This window comes from Corvus moneduloides, chromosome 8, assembly GCF_009650955.1.
Source record: "Corvus moneduloides isolate bCorMon1 chromosome 8, bCorMon1.pri, whole genome shotgun sequence".
In the NCBI taxonomy this organism is placed as follows: domain Eukaryota; kingdom Metazoa; phylum Chordata; class Aves; order Passeriformes; family Corvidae; genus Corvus; species Corvus moneduloides.
The window spans coordinates 3,780,071-3,806,887 of record NC_045483.1 but is presented as its reverse complement, the minus strand read 5'-3'; the positions used below and the strand labels follow the sequence as shown (position 1 = coordinate 3,806,887).

The window sequence follows — 26,817 nt, the reverse complement described above, 5'->3', positions numbered from 1 at the left end:
ATAGCATGAGAACCTATTTCTCTCCACCGCTTGGTGCAATTCTGGTGAAATCTCTGGGTTTTTTGCCCACCAGACATTCACTATCAGACACGTCCCTCCTTTTCCCCCCTTTTCCACATTCCAGGTGTCCTTTGCTGCAGCTGCGCTGCAGGACCGGGAGCTGGGTCTGGCTGTGGCACTGGATTTCCAGCTGCAGCTGAATTTCCAGCTATGCCCTGCCCTCTCGTGGCGCGCTGCCGGCCCAGCCATGCTTATTTCTTGCTGCTCCTACACCAGTGGAAAATAAAAGATGGCCTGGTGACCCCTCAGAGCTGCAGCTGGAGGGCTGGGGTGGCAAAGTGCTGCACCCCACCTCTCTGCTCCCCACGTTGCCTCTGTCGGCAGCAGCACACCCCAGCACCTAAAATCAACGAGTTTTCCCCTAAACAGCCCAAAATGAAAGGCATCTTTTGCCACCTGTTATACATCCTGCCCTTTTATGGATCCTCTCATCTAAAGCCTGCACTCAGGGACAGAGATACCTCAGAAATCTCTAATGCCAATCCTTTCCTCTTTTTTAGCCAGAAATGCAGCTTTTAGCCTCCTTTTCAGACTCTTAATCCAGTCAAGCACCTCTTGTTCTTTTTTCAGACCTTCCTCTCAATAATTGTTCTATTCCCTTCCACAGGTTTGCTCCTTCCCAAGTTTCAATTAAGCATTCAAGTCTTGTACAAGCCAGGCAGAGGAGGTGAGTAACCCACATTTCTATGGATCCCATCCCTGATGCTGAATTTAGACCTCTCAGTGCAACAAACAACAAAAGCAAAGCCTGCAGTGGGCTCAGCTGATGCCTTTCCAGTCAAGCCACCATCCTTTCCCAGGTGATAGGATTATTTTGCTTTCCTAAGCCTTTTCATATGGTTAAAAAAATCCACCTTTTCATCTTACAGCCAGACATCCCTTTCTGCTTATTTGTCTTATTTCTCCTGGGGGTTTTGGCTCCCTTGCTTGGCTTTACTTTCTTCCATGCAATTTTGTGTCATCAATTTGTTCTCAGCATTCCAGGACTTCACTAGACTCAGCTACAGGATTTCTTTCTTATTTTCCCCCTTTCTCCATCCCTTTCTGCAGCTGTTTTACCACATCTTTGCCTCCTTGCCCTGTAGGAGTGCCCAGCTTGTATTGATGGACAGAAGTTTCAACATCCTAGAGGAGGAAATAACGTGTGTAGACCCAATTAACCACCCAGACAGTGCAGCAGCAGCCCCAAGTCTTTGGTGTCTGAGACACACAATGTGTTCCACCATCAGGATGTACTGGGTTTAGCTTCATGAAAAGCTGAACCCCAAGTTATTTGCAAGTCACCTGTGGCTTAAGCCTCTGTAGCCTAAATTAAATGAAGTTTTGGGAGCTGCTCTGGAGCTGTTCATCTACTGCAAAGCTCTGAGTACCAGCAGAACCCTTCCCTCTCTTCATTCCCATTCATTAGAAGAGGAAGAAATAATTTTCTAAGTGTGTGAGACAAACCCAGACTGAGGAAAGAATTGGGAATCTGCCCCGTTTTCCTCGAGGAAGGTGTACTGTGCAGTTGCCTTGCAGTGCTAGCGCTGCCCTTTAGTGCAGTGTCACACAGCAACTGTTTCTTCAGTGACTCAACAGCAATTTGAAATCTCTTGAGTTGTATTTGCAGCGTTTTTTCAGTAGATCTTCCATGCCTGTCCAGCCCAGCTGAGGCACCATCACATCCACACCTGCTGAAAGGGGAAGTTTTTCACCCAACAAAGGGATGTTCAGAAATGATGAGGGTGAGGGAAAGTGCCTTTGCTCTGAACTGTGATGAAGTGATTAGTACTTGTGTCTCTTTCAGACCTTATTTTCTGCTAATTGTGACAATATATGCACAGCAGGCCTCGAATTTTAATGGCAGCTTCCAGCCTGGCAGCCCATTAAGCCCCTGCTATGCTGGCAATCATTTTGAGGGTCTTTCTATTGATGGAGGCTGGGCAGAGTTTTCACAGGAGCTGTGACTTAAAAGCATCTGTCCCCAGCAGGACACGGATGGAATCAGCAGAGTGAACAGCTCCCAGCCTCAGCTGCTGGTGACATCTTTCCCTGGATGAGGTGGGGGTCAGTCTCTTCTCCCAACTAACAAGGCACAGGACGAGAGGGAAATGTCTCAAATTACAACAGGGGAGGTTTAGATTGGATATTAAGGAAAAATTCTTCATGGAAAGGGCTGTCCAGCCCCGGCACAGCTGCCCAGGGCAGTGGTGGAGCCCCCATCCCTGGAGGGATTTAAAAGCTGTGTCCATGTGCCACTTTGGGTCGTGGGTTAGTGGTGGCCTTGGCAGTGCTGAGATCTCTGACTCGATCTCAGAGGTCTTTCCTAACCTAAAATGACTCCGTGATTCCCTGATGCTGAGGCTGTGCCAAGCCAGCACTTCTCCACACGCTCCCCAGCTCCTGAGCCGCACCGGAAATTTTATTCCTGTGAGCATCTGAGAAGAAGTGGAAATTGTTTCGTCTTTCTGCACCTGCCTCTTATTTTTTCAAAGCAGGAAAAACCTGCGTGCATGGCACAGAGCACTGCCGGGGTTGGCCACAAGATGGCAATGCAAGACAAGAATTCCTGTCGGGAACGATCTGCTCATGGAACCATGAGCGTGAACCATAGAATTGTTGAGGTTGGAAAACACCTCTGAGATCTCAGATCGTCCCACAGCACTGCCAAGGCCACCACTAACCCATGTCCCTAAGCTCCACATCCACAGGTCCTTTAAGTCCCTCCAGAGATGGTGGCTTCACTGCCCGGGACAGCCTGTTCCATGCTTGACAACCCTTTCAGTGAAGAATTTTTTCCGGATATCCAACCTGAACCTCCCCTGATGCAAATTGAGGCTGTCCCCTCTGGTCCTATCAAATTTCCCCTCAACTGTGCGAGGGGGATCAAGCAGGAATGACTTTTTATGACACTGTTGTGCCTTGTGTTTAACAAAAGAGCATTTGGCTCAGTTGGAAAATGGATTAATTTCTTGGCAGAAAGATACATTCAGAACTGCAACAACTTCACCATTTATCCTCAGCTTGCTAGGCTGAGGCCCAGGGTCTGGGGCCTGGACTGAACAGATAACAACACACCGTTTTCCATGTCAACCACTGCCTGTTTTCCTTCGCAGGAGATCCTTTGTTTTCATTGTACTTCTTCCAGACAGCCAAGATGCTTGGCCCAAACACTCAAGGTCTTACAGAAAACACATTTCACATTCTTCTGCAGTAGCAGCAAGAACATTTGGAAAGAGCCCTTTCCTCAGTGCCTTTGCTCTCAGGAAAGCTGCATCTTTGTCTGATTAGTTTTGCTCAGCAGAGATAAGAGCAGAAGCACAGTATGAGACATGGATTTTCTGAGGTCTTTGCAAGGAGCTGCTGCTATGGCTTGGCACAAAACACAAAAAATTGAAACATATTGTCTTGATATGAATTCCAACTTCTTGGCACATTGCCCTTTTGGGGGTGTAGTTCACTTCAGTGCTACAGTGACTAATAACAATAAAATTGAATTTTTTCACAGCTAGAATTGTCAGCAGAAAGGTAAGGGGAACTGGAACTTGGGTGAGTCTTGTCCTGGGTAGAGATTTGCTGTGAAGCCATGGAATGGCTGTGGCTGAAGAAGAGGGGCTCTGACACCCAGCACTGCAACATCACTTGAGAAAACGCTGTTTTATTTCATTCAGAGTCACCAGATCAATTTTATTTTTCCAGCCTGAACCTAGAGAGTGATATCCTTACCTCCAAAACACCTTCTCGACAAATATTTGCTGCTGTTTGATTCCTAGTCATGCCACAACCCAACAACATAAGTTTGCAATGTGATAAAATCAGGAGATCCTCTTTTGGAGACATAAAAGCAGCCTCGTTGAAGACTTCACTTTCAGAAGGACCCCAGGCACAAACAAGAGCGCCTGAGCTGTTCAGTGCGCAAGTTAATGATAAGGACAGATGTATTAATTAGCTCTTAGGGCTGGTAAAATAATATCATTAGATCATGGCTGTAGCTGACAACTAAATGGAAATATCTGACCGTGGCAGGCCAGGTTAGGAAACATCTGTGTAGAGTTATCCTGACCACACAGTGTTGATTCCAAATCAAAGCACATCTGGGTGAAATTTTTGGTGTAAATAAGTTGTTGATGAAATTTTTTACATCTGCAAATGGTGGCAAATTCATTCTGATTTTCTGTTTCACGGTCCCATGACACTTTTTATTTGTACTGCTAAAATAGTCCGTTCTCAGCTCTCCAACCATTTTTGGACTGTGAGCATTTCTGAACTAGAACTAATCTGTTCTGGTTGTTGAGAATACTTCAGTAAGTTATTTATATTAAGCTTTTCAAAACCCAGACTGAATCCTTTTTCAAGCAGCACATTACCAGTTCACAGAGAACCTAGAAATGGTCTTCTGTTGCAAAACATCTCACATGTTACCAATCATATTCCCATTTGAAATGTTCAGGATTCATCAAGTTTTCAGCATTAATTCTCAGCTTACAGAGACATGAAGTGAATAATACATCCCCGTGGAAGGGAATAGGGAGAAGTTACTTTTAATATTTGTAAGTGTACTCGTGAGTCCATCAATAAAGCTGCATTGTGGGGTCCAGCATCAAGGTTGAAAGGACACATGAAGCTAATCAGAGAGGATTCTCTGGGGTTCTGATAGCTGTCAGCTGAACAGGAGCTTCATCTGACTCACTCAACACACATTGGGGGAGGAAATGATCAATAGGCAGCATTTATATTTGTCTCTTAAAAAATCCCTCACTTAGGTGGGACTTCCACCTGCAGAAAAGCTCCAAATTATAGCTGACGGTGACCTAACCAGGTGTGTTTGAAATCAAAGATTGAACTGCTGCACATCTATATAGAAATCCGACCATTTTAGTCAAACAAAAACTTTCAGGTATCTCAAAGTTTCTCCATAGCTTTCAATTTTTATTTTTTTTTTTTACTCAAGTCTGCCTATCTCGACCTCTTTAACCAGATGTAGATGTTTTTCCTGAAGAGCAAAACACATATCATACACCTAATTCCTTAGGTAACACATCTGTTCTGTAAGGTACTGAGCTTCCTGCCCATTTATGATTTTAATAACAAAATTTCATATGGCTTTTAAAATGCATATTCCTTCACAATGGAGAAGAGAAATCCTGTAGAATTTAGCAGAAATATCCATAAAAGCTCTCCATGGCCAGGAATGGACTTTTAATAAAGCCCATTCTCACTGGGAAAATGTGTGAGTGACATGAATAAATGATAGATATTCATACTTACATGAACAAAATGAATTTGTTATGCTAAACACCAAATCAGCCTGTTTGGATCTCAGCTATCCATTCTTACCTGGATTATAAAATTTTCTTTTACAAGAACTGTGGCTAGGAAAGTCCATTTATCTTGAAGATATAAATTAGATTTGGAAATTTGTGTGAATGCACTTTATCTTTCTTTCAGATTTAAGGAAACACACTTAGTGTTAGTGGAGACCATTTGTAAATAGGCTGACAAAAAGAAACAGAATTTTAGGTTGAATTCAATTAAAAATTTTAATGACTAAATGACATTGTTTGAAAAGAAAATGAGTGAATAACATATACTGAAAATGAGATTATAAGTGTAATTGTAGGAAACTGATGCTAACTCTGTGTTGCAGCATCTCAGAGAAGGTTAAACTTCGACACCCCTGTGGAAGAGTGTAAGACATCATCTTTGTCCTAATTCTTGTCCACTCCCTTGCAGGGGTGAAAGAAGTTGCAATAAACTGATTAAAGCAAGATGCTTTCCATTCTCCCAAGGAAAACGTGGTAGAGCTGTTGAGACATGTGCTGACTGAAGGTGAGGCTCTCAGCTCATCCATCGGCTGCTCTTTGGAATGGGGGGAAAAAAAATGTCAATATCCACACACAAAAATAGAATTTAAAAAAATAAAAACTCCTTTAAGCACTGTAGTTGTGGCACGAAATGTACACGTTATGTCCTCTTCCATAAAAAAGCATCATCAAAAAGAACTTGTGCCAGTTTTGTATTAAAAGGCCTATAGAAATCTCTTAAAATTGCCTTGGTGGTTGGCAGCATCGGGCCCAGGCTTCTGTCTTCAGGTCTTCGGGTGTTTGATGCAGGACTTTTGGTAATCAGAGCTTCTTGTTTCTCACTCAGAGGTCCTGTGGGAAAAGAGAATGTTATCTTCAAATATTAAAAAAAAAATGCCCATCCTAAAGAAAATTAATGACTAAATTAGAAGGTTTGCCATGGGGAGAAAAATGTGATTTTTGTTAGCAGCCACGTTGTTTCAGAATATTGAAGGCAGGCTCAGATTAGTAAAATAAATCACTGCTGGTAAATTTGGAAATAATACATTTTCCTCTCCCCTTAATTAATCAGCTCTATAAAAAGCAGCATAAATCACTCTTAGAGGAAAAGACCTCTTTTCAGAAAAAAAATTATTGAAGAAAACTTCCCATCCATTTTGGAGTTGCAGGTATTTTATGCTGCTATTCCATTTCACAGTGTGAGTTGACAAATACCTGACAGAAACTCTACAAGCTTCACTCAGCACTCAGGTAAGCCCTTGTTTTGTTTATTTTGGAGGCTGGCAGTGGGATCAAAGTGGACACAGGTGTAGTGATGCCCCCACTTTGGGAATAAATGTGCATCAGCAAGATAAAAACCTACAGTTTTCCAGCACAAACCATATTCAGGAAGCAGATGCCAAGCTTTTCATCTGTTCAGTCTGCTACATCCAAGCTTTCTCATCATCTAGACCAATCTTTGGACCAGACAGACAATTTTTCAGCCACATTTTCATTCTCTTGCTGCTGTCAAATCAACATTGGGCAACGTTTTGTCTGCCGGCATTTCTCCAAGGATTAGCAACAGATGTCTCAATCAACACAGCAAAAACACAATTTCCCCCTTCTCCTTGGCTACAAGCACAACCTTTCATCATGCTCAGATTTAGGTTCTGGGCTAAAATTGTGTGGGGTTCCTTTGCATCCCTGGAAGCCTGTGGCAAGCAGGCCCTGAGTGCCTTCAGAAGCAGGACTGGCTTCTGTATGAGAAGATAAATCCCTGCATTCTGAGCGGTCTGGAATTTTTTTCTTTATATAATCTAAGATCTTCTAACACCAGGCATTTGAGAATTTAATTTTGCTTGACTCCAGGCAACGAGATTAATGCATCCTTCAAGCCAGATTCCTTTGCTTCTCTTTTTGTCTCTTAAAAAGGTAAAAACAACCTAAAAGAAGAAGGATATAATGATTTTGCATGCTTAAACCAGGCAGCAAGCACCTACCCAGATCCAGGAACTGGAACACCATGTGCATGGTGTACCTCATGTTTGACGCATGGTCCTCCAGGCGAAGAACAAGTATCTGATCTTTGTTAAAAACTGTCAGCCAGTCCAGGAGATACACAACGTAGAGCCCAACTTGTAACCTCACCTGTAAGCACAAAAACCCCCAAGTTAATTCACCTTAAAACACTTCTAGCTGTAAGAAAAACAGCACTCACCTCTATCATCTGGGCAAAATATCCCCAAAATGTGCTTTTGAAGAATGGCAAAAAGAAAATATGTGAACATTTTGTATCTTCCTCTTGTTTTCAGAGCAGCCGAAGGAAATCTTTGCAAATGGCTTTTCTACAGGGGAGAGATGTCATTTTACCAAGGGCTGGGCTGTGCACTCGCTGCACCAGCCCCAGGTGTGTGTAAAAGCATTGCACAGACACAGTTATCTGTAGAGGGATGCTCAGACACCTCACATCCAAGCTCCTCCGTGCTTGGGATGATCCAACCTTCACGGAGACGCTGAGGGCTCTTGGCTCCCAGATGAACAGCCATTCAAGGGAAGATGCTCAGTCTTTTCATATTCCCAGTCCCTAGGGCTGCTTATTTCAGTTTGATTTCACCTTGGGGATGTGGTTTAGGGCTGGGCTTGGCAGCGCTGCATTAAAACTTGGACTCAACGACCTTAAGGGTCTTTTCCAACCTAAATGATTCCATGACTATCAGCTGCACCAGGTCATGCTGCCACGAGCAGGACAAATATTCAGACTTGATATCAGGTATGAGATTTAGGTGCATTTTGCTGCATCCTTTGATTGCAATAATTAGGCTGAGATCTCAGCTGCAGCAGCGTTGATGGTGCCTTGTCTGAGTACACAATGACAGAGCCAGACTCTGTCAGACCAGAGAGGGGGAAAGGCAGATTTTCAGTCTCTCCTGCCCTAATCGCTGTTTTTTTTCCCTCCTCAATTTTACATAACACGTTGAAACATAAAAAGTGTAGCCTGGTGTTCTTAAAAAGTCCAGCCTCCAACTATGCTTATAAATATTTTTCTAAATCCCTTCAGGCTCAGAAGAGAGGAACATGAATCCCAAGTCTTAAGCATCTTTCATAAAAGAGACTTAACATCTTCAGCTCACTTTGCCACAGAGCCAATGAAGTCAGACAACAGCCTCTTTCACTTCTGACACTGCCCCATGACCTACAGGGCTACCTAAATTCCTCTAAAAAAGCTATATTTTGAATTATTGCTGAATTATTACTATCCTGTGTGATTCCGATGTGTGTCTTTGGCTGATTACAACTTGAGTCTCCATATTTAGCAGGCTTCTTTATGGATGTGCTGCACCAGAATTTGGAACCTCTTATTTGATTAAGACATCAGGCTAAGATGGGATAATTCTGGCAGGGCAACACCCCAGCCCTCAGTCAATGCCTCCTTCCACTCAGCACTGGGGCAAACTTGTGGTTTAATGTTTATTTTCTTACTCCAGGCTCTTGTGAACAGTCTCTCCATCTCCCTTGTCCACTCCTTCAGGTGCTGGAAGGCCACAACTGGGAGCACCCTGGTCACTGTGCCTTTCTCTGGGTAATGTTCTTTCCACTGATTCCAAGTGCCAAACACCCCTTTCTTCACCATCAGCATCCAGCAGCAGCCACGATGCCCAGGGCACCTCTCTGGTTTGAGAAATACATTAACAAATAGCAAACCCATTTTTTTCCTGGCAGAGTCACAGAATTAGCAACCTAATGAGCTCACCAGGGACAGCAATCCTCACTTTTTCAACACACAGCAAACCACGAACACAACAGATTTAGCAACTTGGCTGAAGAAGAAGCTAAAAAGGGCCATTGAGGAGCACAGTTGGCATGTGGGTTTTATTCAAACACCTGCTTGTGGCTCTATGGAAAGAGGCCTCCTCTGCTCGTTTCCAAAAGCATCTTCTTCAGAGGGCTGCCGAAGACAACAAACGGAGATGGGTTCTGCACCGAGGATGAACGTAAGAGGAAAATCTTTCCTTCTGGTTCTCTCTCTGCCTTTCTCTGCCACACTGGAAGGAATACTTTTGTGCAAGCAGATGGCTGGAAAATTCAGTGATGCTGCCCAGCAGCAATTGGTGTCTGAGGGAGTCCTGGCAGCTGCAATCAGGGATCAGCAGCTCCAGTCTACCTGGTGAGTGAGAGCAGTATCCTGTTTGCTCTGCTGCTGCAGGGCTCCAGCCCGTGGAATACACTCTTGTACTGTTATTTTATCCACTGGATGAGGCAATAACTTTACCCCAGAGGCAAAGGAAGGAACTATTCCCTCTGAATCCTTTACAGCCTGAGCAAATAAAAGAGGATTGACTGGCAAACTGGCCAGATGTGATATTTCAAGTCAATCTCTTCCATATTATTCATATTATTCTCTGCCCTCAAGCAAAATCTGAAGTCAGTTATATGCTAAAATTGTGAATTTTGGAATCCTAAGCCTGTAATAGTTATCCACTCCCCTGCCAGCAGTTTCTGTGTTTTCTTGTACCATTTTCTGGCACACACAAATAAAAATAAAAATAAAAATAAAAATAAAAATAAAAATAAAAATAAAAATAAAAATAAAAATATAAATATTTAAAAAAGGGAAAAAAAGGGGAAAAAGGTTTTATCTAGCTATTGGTAGCCTTTTCTTACAAAAGAACACATAATTTATTCTGATTTTGAGGCAATTTGGTACTGCAAAGATCTTTGCCAGAGCTACTTTTTGGAGACATCTGCAAAAAGCATGCACATTAAATTGCAATCTTCACTAAATGCACTCTCCATGCACTTGTACAATAGGAAGGCTGTGTTATTCCTGTTGGCATTCATCAGGGAACAGGCTGAGGAGACAGGTGGGCCCCTACACCATCTTTTACATGTTTACACTTATATTTATGTCCTCCCCTTTACAAACGAAAAGGGACAACGTTTCGATTTCTCGCTGCTTCCTTGCACAGGATTTTGGTGTCTTCACAACCTTTCCCCCAGGTGAGAGCAGCAAGGAACCAAATGTGCCTGGAAATACCTACGGGCATGGCGTTGTTGAGGGTGTTGTTGTAGACACAGGCTCGCAGGGAGTAATCCAGCACACAGCCCTCAAACAGCTGCAGCGACTCGGCCACTTTTTCATGGAAATCCTCCGCGGATTTGTTGGCGCTGGCGAAGTACAGATAATCAGAGTACAACCTGCGGGGGAAAACGTGGCAGTGAGGGGCTGAGGGGGTGGAAGAGTGTGGATACAAAAATGCTGCTAGCGAGGATTTTCTTGTTATTTTTCTAAGCCCGTGAGAGACTTTTCTCTCTCACAGAAGAGGTAGCAGAGTGATGTAAACAACCAAACACCTGCAGCCTTGAAAAGTCTTGTTTATAGCACAGTAGAAAAATATTTTGACAGTGGATGTTTTAGGATTTTAGCCAATCACCCCAAGGGGTGGCTGATCCTTTGTCCAATTAGGCTATGAAGGAAAAAGTCCATAAGAGAGTTTGTAAAATAATTAAATAGATCAATCTTGCTGCACAATTCCTGCTTGCTGGATCTTCTCCTCCTCCCTACAGCTGAGGGGCATGGTGATATACCCTAGGGCATTTTAATAGAAGAGCATTTATTTACCTGGAAATTCCAATCTGGAATTCCATACTGGACTCCAGGGAAAGGGGATGTGTGTGTAACAGCGTCCCACCCACAGCCTGCCGCCCAGAGACACTTTTTCCATTCATTTTAATGAGTTTTAGCTCCCAGCAAAACCCTCTCCAGGGAATTTTGAACAGCATTCCCACTTTCAAGGTCAGCATCCCTGGAGACCTGACCCTAGAAATTGTGGGTGCCAATGTTTTCTCCTGAAGGCAAATTTTTAGGCTTTAAATTCATGTTCTCTGTGAGCAACAGAACCGGTCGCAGGTGATGTTGGTGCCCCTCTGCACTTGTTGTTCCATGGACAGGAACAGTCCTTGCCTCTAAAGCTTAAAGCTGATTGTAGAAACTGTAACTTTAGGTGGGGTAGAAAGTGTAATTTTTATACGATTACCAAGCTGGCTACCATCATGAGTAAGAAAGAGTCTGGATTTCACACTCCTTTTACAGGAAGCTTCACCTCCAATCTTACATTGATTTTCCATCAGAAACTTCCCATTTACAGCATTCCACCTGTTGATTTTCTATTTTTTTTTTTTCAAGATGAAGGAGAAGTTTCTCTAAGTTACAGAGGAGTATCCTCTCATTGCACACTTTTAGCACAAGTTTTTCAATTGCTTAAAATTACTTTTAAAATTCTATGTAAATTCAAATCTCTTTGGGGGTGATGTGGTGAAAAAACCCAAAACCTACAGGCAAGGAAAATATGAATTTTAGCATTAACCCCTGAAACCTTGACTGGGCTTTTGCAAGATGAACATGTTTTAAAGAGACAAAGGAAATACTCTGACATGGAATAAATATTGGATCTGCTGAACATGATATTTTAACTTCCATTTGTAATTAGGCTTAGAATGACCAGAATCACAACAATACCACAGGATTTTGTATCACTCGAGGAGTCACTTCCCCAAGTGTGTTTGCAGCACAGATTTGATGCCTCCACAGTACCCATTTCTTGACAAAATTCCAGAAATCCTACATATTTTTCAGCCTCTTCCAAAAACCCACAGGTGTCTAAGAAATGACCGAAAAACACCAATCTATTTAGGTCTTGCTTATTGCTCTGTACTTTTGTATTGCACTTACTTTATTTATCCTTTAACTTCCCTAGATTTCTGTGGGTACTTAAAAATACCTCATTTGGAAAGTTTAGGCCTAAATCCAGCAAAGCACTTAAGCACAGGAATAGCCCCTCTGCACTCATTATTTATGTCAGTGTTTTGCAAGAACAGGATTTTAATTCCCGTGTGAAACAAATGAAGACTCCAGTCATTTAATAAAAAAGAAGAAAGGGAACAGCTGAAGGACCAAGCCTGCTGAGTTCACCTAAATTAGACACACAATAGCATCTCCTGCTTGCAGGAAATGTGGATATCAGCACTCAGCTTGTCCCAGGGATGGTGGGACTGACTGGTGAAAGGTTTCTTCCTGGGGAAAATCAGCCAGCAGGCATCAGGTACAGCATGGGCCAGGTTGAAGTGTCATTAAAAAGGTTTAATATGACTGCTTAGTGTTTCTAACCATCCATCAAAATAAATGCATCATTTTTAAGGCTTGTTGGCATCTTATGAAAAACGACATTCTTGAAGACAAGTTCTCCCTCTGCAGGGCAGTTGAGATTTTCTTTCCATTTTTCTTTTTTTTCCCCCCCCCCCATGTGTTTTTAATTCTGGGGACATCTGCCTTTGCTGATTAGGATTTCAGCTGTTCTGACTGCTTGAAGTCCTTCTCTTCAACCTCTGTCCATTCTGATGAACTAATGGCACCGGTTGACAGCCATCACAAAAATTATGTCATTCAAATATTCCCTGCTGGGGATAGCCCAGACCCTGTGCAAGTTAGATCAGAGCCTGTCCCAGCTCCATGCCCTCCTGGCTACTCCAAGGAACCTGTCCCACTGCCTGGCATCACCAGTGGATGCCTGACCTGTCCCTTCTGCTTTTGGCCCTGCAGCTCAGATGAGCCATCAGGAATGTAAGGAACTGTAAACAAAAAGGAACCAATTTGTCACAAACACAGTAAGGGAGATGAAGCTGACTTTTTCTGTCACCCCTGATAAGGCTGGCAGAGAGTACATCCCCATTACAGAGGGTGGTTAAGGCAATCAGGGAGTTTGTCATTAATTTACATGAGGAAGCCACTTCAGGCGCTCTCTCACATAAAATTACCATCTGTTAACTCCTGGGGTCAGAAGATGCCACTGAAGTTGAGAGCTGCATTTCCTGACACAGGAGCTGGGAAGCATCTCCCAGCCCTGCTCACACCACAGCCACGTCCTGCTAGCAGGGGAGCTCCTAGGGGTGCACCATCCCAGCTCTGGAAGCTGCTGGGCAGTGGGTACAGGCTGCCTGCACAAGCACCACAGGTCTGCTCTTCTCCCAGAGCCACCAGAGCCTGGTGCCCACCATCATCTGCACCCCCACCATCATCTGCATCCCCTTCCTTCCCTGAGTTTTTCTGGGGCTCTGCCCTTGGGCACTGACCTTGCCAGAGGTATCCTGAATATCCCTATGGAGCTATAGTGAGAAGGAATTCACATCCCCTCAGTCTGATCCTTGTGGACTCTACCTCCACCCCATCCACCCTCCCCATTACCCTCATCATTTTTATCCTTCCTCAGAGGACATAGTGGAAAGAAATGTCCCAGAAATCTGGAGGAAGACTGGAGAGAAGTGCAATGCAAGTGGAAAGCTGCACATTCCTGTCTCTCCACAGCCATTCAAAACAGCCCATACCTTGGCAAAAGCCAAGCCCTTTCCCTACAAACAAAGTCAGGAGCACCAAGGATGAACTCCTGTAGCTGTTGGCTGTGCAAGCTACAAATGCCCAGTGAAACTTTACACGAGGGCCTCACCAAGCACTTTCCAGATTTAAAGACGTTTTTATCCTTTGCTGACTCTGGAGCTATTTAATCATTATTAATCATTATTATTTAATTAGTTGGAACTGCAAACCCCATGAAAACATACATTTTCTACCTAAATGAAATGAAGCATTTCCCAGGACCACTTCTGCTGAGGTCTGACCACTTCTGCAGTGCCCTCCTAATCTAGCGAGCCCTGCTGAAAACCAAGGCATATTAGCTCATGTGATTGCATTTGATTGCATTTGGAAACCTATAAATTCTTTTTTTTAGAGTAGCTCAGGTGTTCAGGCATGGCACTCATGGCATTCACCCTCACATGCTTCTCTTTAAAACATTATCACAGTTACCTGTGCCAAAATACACAGAATAAAACCCCTCTTACCACAACCAAGTAGCTCTCCAACACCACGTGAATATTTACTTGCATCCAACAGAGTGAGAACTAATAATATTATTTATAACAAGAAAATTTTCTGGCTCACCTTTCTACAGGGTCCCTCAGCATGATGATAAGTTTGGCATTTGGCTGGAAGGCATGGATAAAATCCTGGATTAGGAAGGGAGGTTCTCCTTCAGTACTGTTGTCATAGAAGAAAATCCAAGCGTTGTTGTCCCACATTGTCGAGGCACTGGCCTCCCCTGGAAATGAGAGGCATCTCTGCTGGTAACTCATTCAACTCTTCATGTTGGAATGGAAATTGGCTGAATTTTAAATTGCTATGGACAGATCAAAATTGACTCCAAGAATTTCAATACACCTTAGCTCTTGCAAACTGATCTGGCTAAAGTTCCCAGAGCTGCAGCAATCCCAGTGCTCTGTGCTGTTGGGAAGGCAGGGATGGTTAAGGCAGGTTTTGTGCAATTCCACCTGAAATATTACTGTCCATAAGCACACTACTTCCTGCTGGTGGTTAACACATGCAAATAGATTTGAGCTGGAATGGACTGCTCAGGGTTTTATCACATTCTGTAGTGAAAAATCAAGGAATCACAGAATGATCTGGGCTGGAAGGAACATTAATGATCATCCTGTTGCCACCCTTGCCATGGGCAGGGACACTTTCCACTAGGCCAGGTGGCTCCAAGCCCCATCCAACCTGGCCCTGAGGAGGCAGGAGTTTGTCCCTGCTGAAGCCTTGCAGTGCTCTTCGTAGCACCCACGGGTTGGCCTTAATGTTCCCAATCTCAGAGGAGCAGCTTGTTAGCAAATTGTACCATTTCCCACAGAAAAGTGTGGAAACTACCACCCCTGCTGATCAACAGTGTGGAAAACAGAATCAGGAGAAGCAGTGAGCACATAAGAAATATTTTTAAAGCAGCTGAGTTGTGTCATTGAGGATTGAAATATTTTTATGCGATTATTCATGTAGAAGAAGTCAAGTATTTACTAATAGATAAAAGGTTTACAGAATAAATAGCACACTTTGGTAAAATACCAGATTCTGGTGTCTTTCATGACTGAAGAAGCTCACTCTGAATGCAATGCTACAGGGAGAAATATAATCAGTAAAAATCTCTGCCAGAGTGAGTATATGATGGTTCAGCTGCTAAATAAATTATCTGTAAGATGTTTTGAATTTTGTAACCTCTGTCTTTTTAAGTAATACTGGCATTTATGTGGCACGGTACTGTTTAATAAAACATATATGGAAGCTTTTTGGGGACTTACACTCTCTGACAGTCTATGAAAGCTAATTCTTGCTAATGAGGTTTTTCAAATCAAAGGGAAGGAGATTAAAAAAATAATAATGTTGTAGGCTTATAGACTTGTACATTATGTCCCTATTTTTTCTTCTTTCCTCTTCTGGGAAAGTCCAATAAAGATTTAAAAGACGGACAAAGCACAACATGAGAAAGGTACTGGCTCCAAACTTCAGCTGAACATAATGTGATTCATTAACAAAGTCTGGGAGTTGTTAGAAAACACATTAATCTTCTGTCAGGTTCGTTTTGCCTCTTTTCAGGAGGAGATCAGGTCCATTGGCTATAGCTGGGTGTCCACAGCAGCTCCGCTCTTCCATTCTAAATTAATTAGCCAAAGCACTGCCTAATCACCAGCAGGCTTTGAGTTGTCAATTAAAACTCAATTAGCCCAGCTCCCACGCTGGGTGAGGCAGAAACACAAAGGATTAAACAGAGGCCAGGAGCTGAGGCAGCCCTGCCACAGAAACCTCTCCTGAGCTACCGGGATGTGAGGAAATGCCAAGGGGTACAAGCCCTTGCAGACAGGGCTTTACAGGAGAGGGCACTCCAGGGATGGGAGCAACCTTGGGAAGTCACTGCTCCATCTCTGTGGCAGGCACAGCTGGGCTGAGACAGCTCCCTCAGAAATGTTTGCCTAAATCATGCCAAGGTAATTAAAGTCTACGTCCTCATCGAGCCACCTACTCCTCTCTGGACTAGGCATGATCACCCTTCACAGTTCTCTGCTCTGTTCCCTGATCACATTTAATGTTCTGTTGGATTTATCCCAATTAACGTGGTCAAACCTGTGAACACCTCCCTACACTTCTGCAACGTGAGCTACAAAAAAAATCAGTGCATTTGCATGTAAGTGGGTGGATTCTCTGAACATCAGAGCCCACATTCCACAGAAATTGTGACAGCTGGATCAGCTGCCACCACCCAAAATCTGCAGGCAGGACCCAAACCAGGGAAAATCCCAGAATCAGAAAGGTTGGGAAAGACCTCCAAGACTGTCAAGTCCTACCCAAGATCACAGGCACAGAACCAAATCATGCTAGAGCATTAACAGGGCTCAAGGTGCTGCTCCAGTGCAGTCAGCCCAGCATAACCTGGGCTCAAGAGGGTAAATCTTCCCACAAGGTGACTGTCACAAATTTAATGAGGGGAAAAAAACATATATATATGTGAAAAAATAATAATCATTCTGGTCCCTGCTGTTTTTCATAATTTTAATTTCCTGAAGCAGCCAAACAAAAATATTCCTGACAGTTTGACAGTTTGGTTTTAATACCTGCAAAGAGAAAAAACCATACTAAACATGAGATAAATCAATCAGCGACAATTAATTATGTTTAATTACTCCAGTGCAACTGAATTGGGGGTTTTTTGGTATGGACTTAAAGAACATATGAATTATTAAATTGCCTAAAGAATGGACATATAACCTCCTTATTCAGTCATTAATGGATTAACATCATATTGTGTTTTCACAAGCCATTCCTCTGAATTTATCATATTAATGATCCCACATAAACAACTCCTGCTCAGAATGCCTCAGGCTAGATCAGCCCTGTCCTCTCTGGCTCATCTCTAAGCAGATGTTGGGGTTGGATTTTTTTTGGAAAATGCAGTTATTACCCACTAGGTTTAATATCCAAAGAAGCTTAACTTTTCAAAATAATATAACATGATGAACTACTGAAATATTTACACTTTTAATTTGATTTTTCTTTGCAGTGATCTGAAATAAGAAAAGGAAGATTATGAGCAAACCTGATATTCATACAGATTCGTTTTAGGCTAGATGGCTTTGTTTTGTTTTTTACCAAGGTCATAAAAGACTGCCTTAATGAGTATAATCATTCAAGACTTTTCCTGTAAACTTAATAAGAAAACCCAGCAGAACCTTAATGAAACAAGAAATGAGACCACCGGAAAAAGAAACACAAAGTGAACTCTACAAAAAGCTGCAACAGGAGGTAAGTAATCAAAGATGTACGTTGCCAATTAGATTAGTGAATTTAATTAGCATAAGCACTTCACCCATGAAAGGACAGGAGATATTATTGTAAGTAGCACGCAAATCTGCAGATGTCCTTGACAGCAACATTTCTTAAGAATCCCATCTTGCAGATGCTGCTCAGTGTTGCAGATGTTTAATAAAGTGAATGATGGATTTAAACAGGGGCTGGGGAAGTTCTGAACAAATGTGACTCAGCCAAGGCTCTGGTTTAACCAAGCTAAGGCATCATCACCATCTCATCCAGCCAACAATAGGTTAAAATTTTTAAACCAAACCCCCAGTAATTCTGAGGGCAGGAAGCAAAAATCTTGTCTCTATTTTCTGTAGAATTGTGGCTTCAAGCGTCCTTGAAAAGTCTCTTTTTGACAGGGAACTGTCACTTGCACAACTACTTTTTGCATGGAATGTGTCTGTTTTCCCTGGGAAGTTCTGAGGTGACAGAGTAATGCTTGTAAAACTCCCATCCCCTCAGTTTTCTGGTTTTAGCAGACAGCAAAAGCAGAATTTAGAAGTTTGTGATGTTCCTCATGGGCACTATAAACCTGTACACCATGGACTGGAGTGGATGAGCCCAGCGGATTGACCACTGTGTGTCATGGAAAGCAATCCAGGGATCCCTCCCTAGAGCCCAGTGCTAACCATGGACTTCCATAAAGTACAATAAAACAGCACTTCTAGACCATTTTTAGTGGTAATTAGGTAATTTAATTTTAATACCAATTCATTATATCAATATCTTCTGTTGGAGGTTGAGGAGAGCCACTGAGAGCTTTCCTTATCGTGTCTCACATCAGCTCCAGGATTTTTCCAGTACCTAGTGTGTGTCATTACACCACAGTTTTGTGTTATCCCAGACACACTGCTCCAGCATTTGGAACTGAAGCCACAATCCCAGCACTACAGGCAATCCCCTCATAATTGTACTTAAAGTGGATGTGGCACCTGGGGACACGGGTTAGGGGTGACCTTGGAAGTGCTGTGGGGCAATGGATAGACTTGATGATCTTAGAGGGTTTTTCCAACCTAAATGATTCTATGAAAACAAAAGGGAAACTGGGTTTGAAGGAGTTGCCAAGGTCATTCTCATTCTTGGAAGCAGAACCCCACATTAATTAAATGCTGATGTTCATCAGATATACAGCACTTGCTCAGGAATTTTCTAAAGATAATCACAGCTTCTTAACAAAGCAGGAAACCTCCCTCCAGGGAAAGAAAGCCAAGAGCTTCCAGGCACACCAGAGAAAAACAACGCCAGGGGCTCTGTGCTGAGAACAAGTCACAAAATCCCCCTCTGGCCCCTCAGCTCTGAGTGCTGCCCATGTGGAGCTACAGGGATGTTTTGGGGCTGCGTTTGCCCTACCAATGATGATGTTGTTCCTCCTGCCATGCTCCTTCCCCTCGTCACTCTGCAGCACACCCTGGATCTGATGTGCTGCCAAGTCGAACAGATCCAGGTAATCTTCCACAGGGTAGCGGTCGTGAAATCCATCCCTCAGCCGGATGATTCCTGAAAGAGCAGCAAAAAGAGAGAATCAGAAACAGCTATTATAATAACAACAGGGCAAGACTGACCATGGTGCAAACCAAGGTGATTTCGTAGATGTGGCTGGCCCCAAGCCAGCCAACATCAGCACGAGATCCGACAGACGAAGTGCAACCCTCAGATAAAAGTGCCAATAATGAAGTGGCTGAAATCTGAGATCTGAGTTACTGAATGATTACACCATAAATTCACAGTGATAGGAAATATTTTAAGCGCTCTGTTTTGTACTCCCTGCATGAATGAGCTTGGATTTATTTTCTTCTAAATTTAGCTGTTGGAAAGAACATAGAAGATAAGATTCTACTTCCATTTGCACCCATGTAAATTGAAGTAATATTGGACTCCCACTAGATTTACTGTTCTGAGATTGAGCACAGGCTCTGATGCCAAATATGCAAATCAATACACACTGGGAAATCATTCATGGTTTTTTTTTTTCCTTTCACAGGTATGCAAATAACGCTCCACAGTAGTATCTCATTTTTCTCCTCTCCTTCCCTCCACTCTGGGGTGAGTTCAGTATCACCTTCCCCCTGCATTTCTCAGCATCTTGAGCCACATCCTGTGATTTTTATACTCCTTTTCCCACTCCTGTTTCCAAATCTAGTCTCACTTCTCCATTTGTTGTGCATGCTCCCCACACAGGACTTCTCAGCTCTCCCTTTCTTGTTCCCACAAGGCCAATAATTATCAATTATGTGAGAGGAAAGCTCAGCAAGGGAGTTCTTTTGTCCATTGCCTCTGATTTTCCCCTTTAGGAAAGTGGGATTTCATGAGGGTAGAAGAAAGTTCAACAGCGTGTTTTGACTTGTTTTGAGGGGGAAAAAAAGTGCAAGCGTGGTGCTACAGACAGCCTTGGTTTGTTACCACCCCACTCCTGGGAACAGAAACAGTGGCAAGGAGCCAGGAGAGAGAGACAGTCAAGCTGAGACAAAGTCCTGTGGAGCATCAACCATCCCAGCAGAAGGGGAAAGGAGTGATTTGCGAAATGGGGCCTCCCCAGAGGGCTGTTTAACTTCAGCTGAAATTAGTCAGTCTCATAAAAATCCATTGAATCAGAGGATGTCATTGAACGAAGAGATTTTCTTGTCCAGCTTGTGTTAGAAACCTAACCAAGTTAATAGCCAGGAGCATAGGAGTCATAGCCACTCGCTGGCTGTCCCAGTTTCACTTGTGAGTGTATTTGTCATATTCTCTGTTTTTCTTTTTTTAATTTTAAATAGTAACCATTAGATAATGCACTTTTAAGGCAGAATTAAAGGACTGAGCCACCAGGAATAAACTTGGTCTTTCATTCTCAGTGGCAGACAGCTGAGATGATCGGAAGGTCATCCCTACAGATCCCCCTCCCATGAGACCACGAGCTCTGCAATCTTTCCTCATTCTCCAGCTTTACAAAACAACTTCAAAAAAACCTGAATTATGCAAAGAATGTTCTCTTCAAGGATCAGCACTTGGTCCCCAGCGGCTGACCACAAGACTGTGCAAGTGGAGGGGTTGTGAATGCCAGCACAGAGATAGGAATTCACCCTTGTTCTCAAGTTAGATGCACTCCAGCCTGATTTTTTGCATTCTTCTGCCTGTTCAGAAGGTCAGGTTCAGAGCTTTAGTGAGCCCAGTCTTGCTGAAGTGAGGTTGGGTGCATTACCTCCTCCAACATTCATTCCAAACATTTATGTTGAGGTTAATATAAGTGGAGAGAACTACTTGGTGAAAAACATTTTAGCTTAAGGTATCAGTTGGGTTCAGCCTTTGCTGCCAACTCTCCCATGGAACACAAAATCCTCCACAGATTTTGCTGCCAGTCCCTCGTTTTCATCACTCTACTTGAATATGAGAAATGGCTGCCCCATCCCTGGAAGTGTCCAAGGCCGGGTTGGAGAGGGCTTGGAGCAACCTGGGATAGTGGAAGGTGTCCCTGCCCATGGCAGGTAGAACAAGATCATTAAGGTCCCTTCCAACCCAAATCATTCCGTGTTTTGTCTTCAGTCAGCTACTGAGACGAACAAGTCCCTTTTCATGGGTCTTCAAGGGATACCACAATGCTTCTCTTCTTTGACTTGATTTCATTCCTCAGTTCACACTGGTGCCTCCAGTGTTTCTTAAACCAGACGAAATTATCTCAAAAGCACAGCTGTATTTTCATCACATTGCTTTAAACCTTAGCTTACAAAAAAGGATTTAGAAAATGTCTAAAATATTTATCTTAGCAATGTTCTTACGGCATTTGTGAAGGAAGAAAATTGAAAATTTAACAGCAAAATCATGAAATCCCATCTCTGTGGCCAAGAGCACCTCACCAAGCAGCAAGGAACAAAATCCTGTCTGCAGGAGCTCAAAGGTTCTTCTGGGATCCAGGGCATGGGAAAGCAAGATGGAAATGACAGGACCGCATGCAGTAGAAATGAAGAATTTGAGGTATGATCTCAAAATAAAGAACAGAAGCAGCATTGCAGGTGTCCCAATGCCTCAGAAAGTGTCCTTCCTTGCCTTTAGCCACAGCAATTCACTATTTTCCCATTCCAAGGAAGCTCAGAAAGGCACCAAAAGAAAGTAGTGATCAAAGTCCTCATCTACCCCCCAGTGCCAGGTCTGTCCCGTTCCAATGGCTGTGCCTGCCATAAAGCAACAGCAAATGAGAAACAGAAATTAAGATGTCACTAAAATAAGCAAAATCTTCCTCTTGGAAACAGTAAAATCACTGAAAAGTCTTTGATCTTTGACGCCAAAGTCATAAAAAAGGAGGGCACGCCAGCACTTAACAATGCCAGACCCAAGAGCTGGAAAATCCAGTGTCTGGGTGGAATACAGAAGGCACAACACTCATCCACACATAGAGAGGAGCAGTTAGGAAATTAAAATGGGTCTTCTGCAGCTCATCTAATCTCTAACCATAAGACTGGCCTTCCTCAGCATCCAGAGAAGAGAGATAAGGAGGAGAAAAACACTTCAGATGGATGAAATTCTGTGCTCAGCCCCACTGCCCTGAGGCCCTTTGGAGGTGCAATCATGACGTGTGGATGCCTTTTACTCCAGTTGGCCATAGCCCCAACTATTCAAGTCTGCCTTCACAGATGGAAATATTGATATCATCCAGGAAAAGTATCAAAATATGTGCAGGGCCCTCAGTGTGAGAGAGATTCCTCATGCAGAGCATCTCTACTGTTCAGTGATGGCCAGAGCTGTGACATTAGAGAAGCTCCTGCTACAGTGGTATTTATTGAACCATAAGGACTGAAATTTTAAATAGTGACCCATCATTTACTGATGTGAGAAAGGCTTTACAGAATTTTCCAATACAAAACTATCACTGCTACTCTTCAACTCTCCCATGACAACCTAATTCGTTTCTCTCCTTGCCTTTACAAATTCTTAAGGTGGGTTTTATCGGCCCTTTTTGTTTCTTCTTAGATTTTCCAAACCACTGCAAATGAACCAAACGAAATGTGCGTTTTCTCAAGAGGTTTAACCCAAAACATCATTGAACAAAAGCAGGTTGAGCGTCCACCACGAGGATTTCTCAAAACTATCTGTTTCAGTGGTTCCTAGGTAATCCAGTACGGAGCAAATCCATTAATTTCACCCCAGACATGTAGAAAATTTTAGGAGACACAACTTGCCTGGATAGCAGAGGACATTTTCACTCACCAAAGCGTTTCCTTGTCCACCAGTGGGGCTCCTTGATGGCCGAGAAGCGAACGTCGGGGTGCAGCCTGAGGCGGTCGTACAGGTCCGTGGTGCCACACTTGGGCTGCCCGATGATGTAGAAGTGTGGGAGGCAGCGCAGGCGGTAGTGTTTGTCCTTATAGTGGTACAAGTGGTTCCAAAATACCTTCCTGAGGTAATCAAATATGATCCGAAAGCGCTTGGAGTACAGTGCATAGGAGTTGGTTGCGTAAGGATCCGTGGTTGTGTTTCCGCGGTACTCTTCATACCAACAAGGGTTCTTGCTATTTGGAAGGAATTTGTTAGGAATTACTGAAAACATCTGCAACATAAAGAACAACAATTTCAGTCAAGGCATCAAGCAATCAACAGTTATACTTTTCTTACTTAGCACGGTGAGAGAACAGAAACTTTACCTGGACATCTTTACCTACAAAGTTTACCCCATTTTTTGCTTCTGATGACACCAGAACCAAATCCTGTACAACCCATTGGACTGGGAGAGGAGTATTTAGAAATCCTTTTATTTTAAGGCCAGAAAGGGCCTTAATAATCCCCCAACTGCCCTGCAACCCCAGGAAATTATTTTTAAAGTCAAACACCCAATACTCAAAGCAAATTACCTTCCAGTTGTTAACTCTGAAATACAAGGTTTGCAATGATTTTCAGGAAGGCACCCTGGCAAGCAGTTATTAGAAAGGCTCTTTTCTTATTTATCATTTCAGGTGACAGGTAAATCTAAGTCACAATAATTTCGCATGAGACAAGGTAAAAGTTCAGTAATGTTGTACAGCTATCAGAGGGCTGCCTGATTTTTTGCTTCAGGTGTCAAGACCATTTACAGAACCCATCCATCCTGCCCGTGACTCAGAGGGATGTGATCTACAATGGCAACTTCTCAGCTGCTGTGAATCAGGAGACTCTAGATGGTGTAAATCACTTTATGAACATCCCAGCGGTTGCACTTTTTTATATCTAGGCAAAAGATTGATCCAAAAGCCTTGAAACAAGGATGTAAGAAGCAGTTTAAGACACGCCTCAATTCATACTTACATGTGGCTCTTGCTTCCTCAGCTCTTCTAAATCAGGGCGCTGCCTCGTTATAAACTCTATCTTTGAAGTAATGGTGTCAATAATTAATTTAATGCTTGGATAATCCTTTACATATGAAATATTCATTTTTGAAGGCTGGTAATGGTCTTTCATGTCACTAAGGCTTTCATTGTCCATTAAGCTGGGATTGCTAGCAAAAGCTCCGTAATGGAAGGGAGATGGGATCAGCAACAGGCCATGCTTGGCTCCAGTCAGTATGTAGGACACCATCACCAGAGTCATTATGATCAACCCAAACATCAGACTGCAGAGCTTCCCCTTCCTCAGGCAGAACAATCCATTCCAGCTCTCACAGTGATCAGTCCTCACTTCCAGAACCGCGAGCCACTTCATCTGCTTGCTGTCGGTGTACAAAGGGATTTTATTTTCTCCTCTGCACACAGGACACTTCTGGTTATTGTGATCAGGTCCACGGCATCTGAAACACTGTCTGTGCAAGTCATTTGGTAATAAATGTATGCAGCAATTAATGCAATACCTCATATTACTACGGTTAAACTCCTAGATCAATGAGCCGAGCACAGCCATAAAAATGTTTCTGAAGAATATGAGTCATCTTCTCTAAGTCTGAAATTATTTCATTCCTGGAGTGATTCTACGACTACTCAGCAATGCAAAAGGACAGGTTCAAAACAGAATAAAAAGTGACATGTGTCACAGAGAGAAAAAGAAACCCCAACCACCACCAACACACAAAAATAGATGTACTCTGGATGTGGTTCCCAAGAATTTGGCTCAGTAAGAGGAATGTGGCGAAGTAAGGATCAGCTACAAAACTGGCTCAAGTTTTTCCCATTGAACAAAATGAGAAGGAAGAAATATTGTTACGTAGTGTGAAAATATGCAAAAAATAAAAATAACTCATTGTCCTCTGCTTTGTGCTGCAATAGGCAAATATGGGTAGAAATGTCCAGAATTCCTTAAAACGAGCAGGTTCCAAACCACACTACTGCTGCTGGAAGCTTCATCTTCCCACAGGTGGCTCCAAAGAGATGCATTGTCCACCCTAGGGAAACAAAAACCAGATGTTTCTATACACCCAGACATCATATCCACATCACCCACAGCCACAGCAAAGCACAACCTACCACGAGTCATTTCACAATTCTGTTTGAAAGATGCCTGCTGTTGCCAAGTCTGTTCATTACAGCATTCAGGATATTAAACCCAGGAAACATTTGGCTCCAGGTTCACAGCGAGCTGCCCTTGCTTTCCCATCACCCATCTGCTCACACCAATGACTGGTTGCTACCACAGGTAACACTACACAACCCCCCTCAGCTGCTCACTGACCCACCCAACAGATCTTAATCTGCTCTTGAAATATGGGAGCATTTCTGGACAGTATCCAGTGACACAGGTTTAAATAATTACACTCTGTCTGCTCGTGGGGATCTTAAATTAACTGTCCTAAAGTGGGGTAGGACCCTGTTTGAGACAGGGATAAAATAACAGTTTCCTTTCAAACACAGGAGATAAAAAGCCAAACAAAAAAAAAAAAAAAAAAAAACAAAAGCCACAAGTAAAACTTTCAGCAAGCTGAAGGGATTAAAAAACAGACACAAGGAAATGCTAATGACAGGATCTCAGGTTTCTGGACCAAATGACGGTTCCTCTTATTACTCACCAAATCAGAGAACTATAATCATTACTATAATGAATCCCACAATTTGACTATTTTGCCTTCAGCTCTATCAACACCTATTTTTAATGCTTAAGAAACACTGCTATAATTCTAGATAATAACTCCTTCTTCATTCCTACAAAAGAAAGCATCCTGATCAAATGGGGCAGTCACTTCAGATCCTGCATTTATCCTCATCCTTCTGGCTGCATTTTTGTATGAGACAAAGTGCTTTTGTAAAAATTATTTGAATTCTGATGTTTCTCCCACTGAACAGAGTCACATATTGGAGGATTTCTGCAATCAGAGCAAGTAGACTGTGTCTCAGGGACTCAAGAACAATTAGATAAATATTGAACAAAAGTATTTGCAAAATACTGTCCTTCCCCCCAAAAAAGTTCATTTCCTTAATGAGTTTATTCTCTAGGTTAGATGAGGCAGACAGAAATCTCAGCATAATCATTACTAACTATATTTAAACCAAAGGGAAAGAAATTAGTGCAAGACTTCTCAAAGAGACCAGTCTTAAAAACTTCTCTAAGGAACAGAGCTGCGATGATTTTGACAGAAGTTTGAACAACTAGAGAGATTAAATCAGATTCATATTTCATATTAAACCTAGAAAGTTTATTCTTTCTTATGCATAAAATATCCCCCCAGTAAATGTCCAGAAGAAAAAGAGGAACTATGGAAAGGAGCCAAGATTGGAAAGACTGTGATGGTTGTCCAAACACCACCAATGGTGGTGAGAGGGAGGACAAGGAAGGGAAGTCCTGACAAGAAGTGAGAAGTTTCCACTTCCCACTTAAATATTTCAGGCAGCAATAACCCCTGACCAAACATTTTGAAAGAGGAAACCAAGGGGGCTGGAGACAGAAGCAGTGTCAGGGCAGATTCAGGCAGCATCCACAGAGGTAATAGAGAAAGTAATGAAAACAGAGATATCTCAAAAAAATACGGAAAAAAAAAAAAGAGAGAATGGAGATGAGGGCCTTCATCACAAAAGATAAAAAAGGAAGGTGAAAAAAGCCCCTCTCAGAAAAGAAGTATGAAGAGGAAACTACAGGTTAAAGCAGTACCTAGAAAAGATCTGGTAACCAAAAGCCACCCTACAGCATCTCTTCAATTAAATTGATCATGTTCTACACTTTTGTTTTTATGTAATCCTTCTACCCCGAACTCCTTCTCTTTGACATCCCCCTCAGTATCCTCCCAGACCTCTGCTCCCAGCTCCTTGCTGTTTATTTTCAGACACCAGTTCCTATGCACTGGCTATTTAGAATACAGAAAAAATCCAATTTATCTTCCAGTCCTCTTCTAACAGGGAT

The 26,817-nt window shown here is 42.8% G+C and overlaps 1 protein-coding gene across 6 annotated transcripts in view; it reads right to left on the bottom strand.

The window, feature by feature from the left end:
• Positions 1 to 5,560: 5,560 nt before the first annotated feature.
• CHST15 (carbohydrate sulfotransferase 15) overlaps positions 5,561 to 26,817 on the bottom strand; it is a 44,756-nt gene continuing 23,499 nt past the window's right edge. For all 6 annotated transcript variants that reach the window (XM_032116433.1, XM_032116429.1, XM_032116434.1 and 3 more), the window contains 7 exons: positions 23,806 to 24,871; positions 22,735 to 23,074; positions 18,904 to 19,050; positions 14,317 to 14,473; positions 10,364 to 10,520; positions 7,325 to 7,472; positions 5,561 to 6,194 (listed from right to left, as the gene is read on the bottom strand). In XM_032116433.1, the coding sequence (XP_031972324.1) occupies positions 6,004 to 6,194; positions 7,325 to 7,472; positions 10,364 to 10,520; positions 14,317 to 14,473; positions 18,904 to 19,050; positions 22,735 to 23,074; positions 23,806 to 24,348 (1,683 nt within the window). In that variant the 5' untranslated portion in view covers positions 24,349 to 24,871 and the 3' untranslated portion in view covers positions 5,561 to 6,003. The remainder of the gene's footprint in view (positions 6,195 to 7,324; positions 7,473 to 10,363; positions 10,521 to 14,316; positions 14,474 to 18,903; positions 19,051 to 22,734; positions 23,075 to 23,805; positions 24,872 to 26,817) is intronic.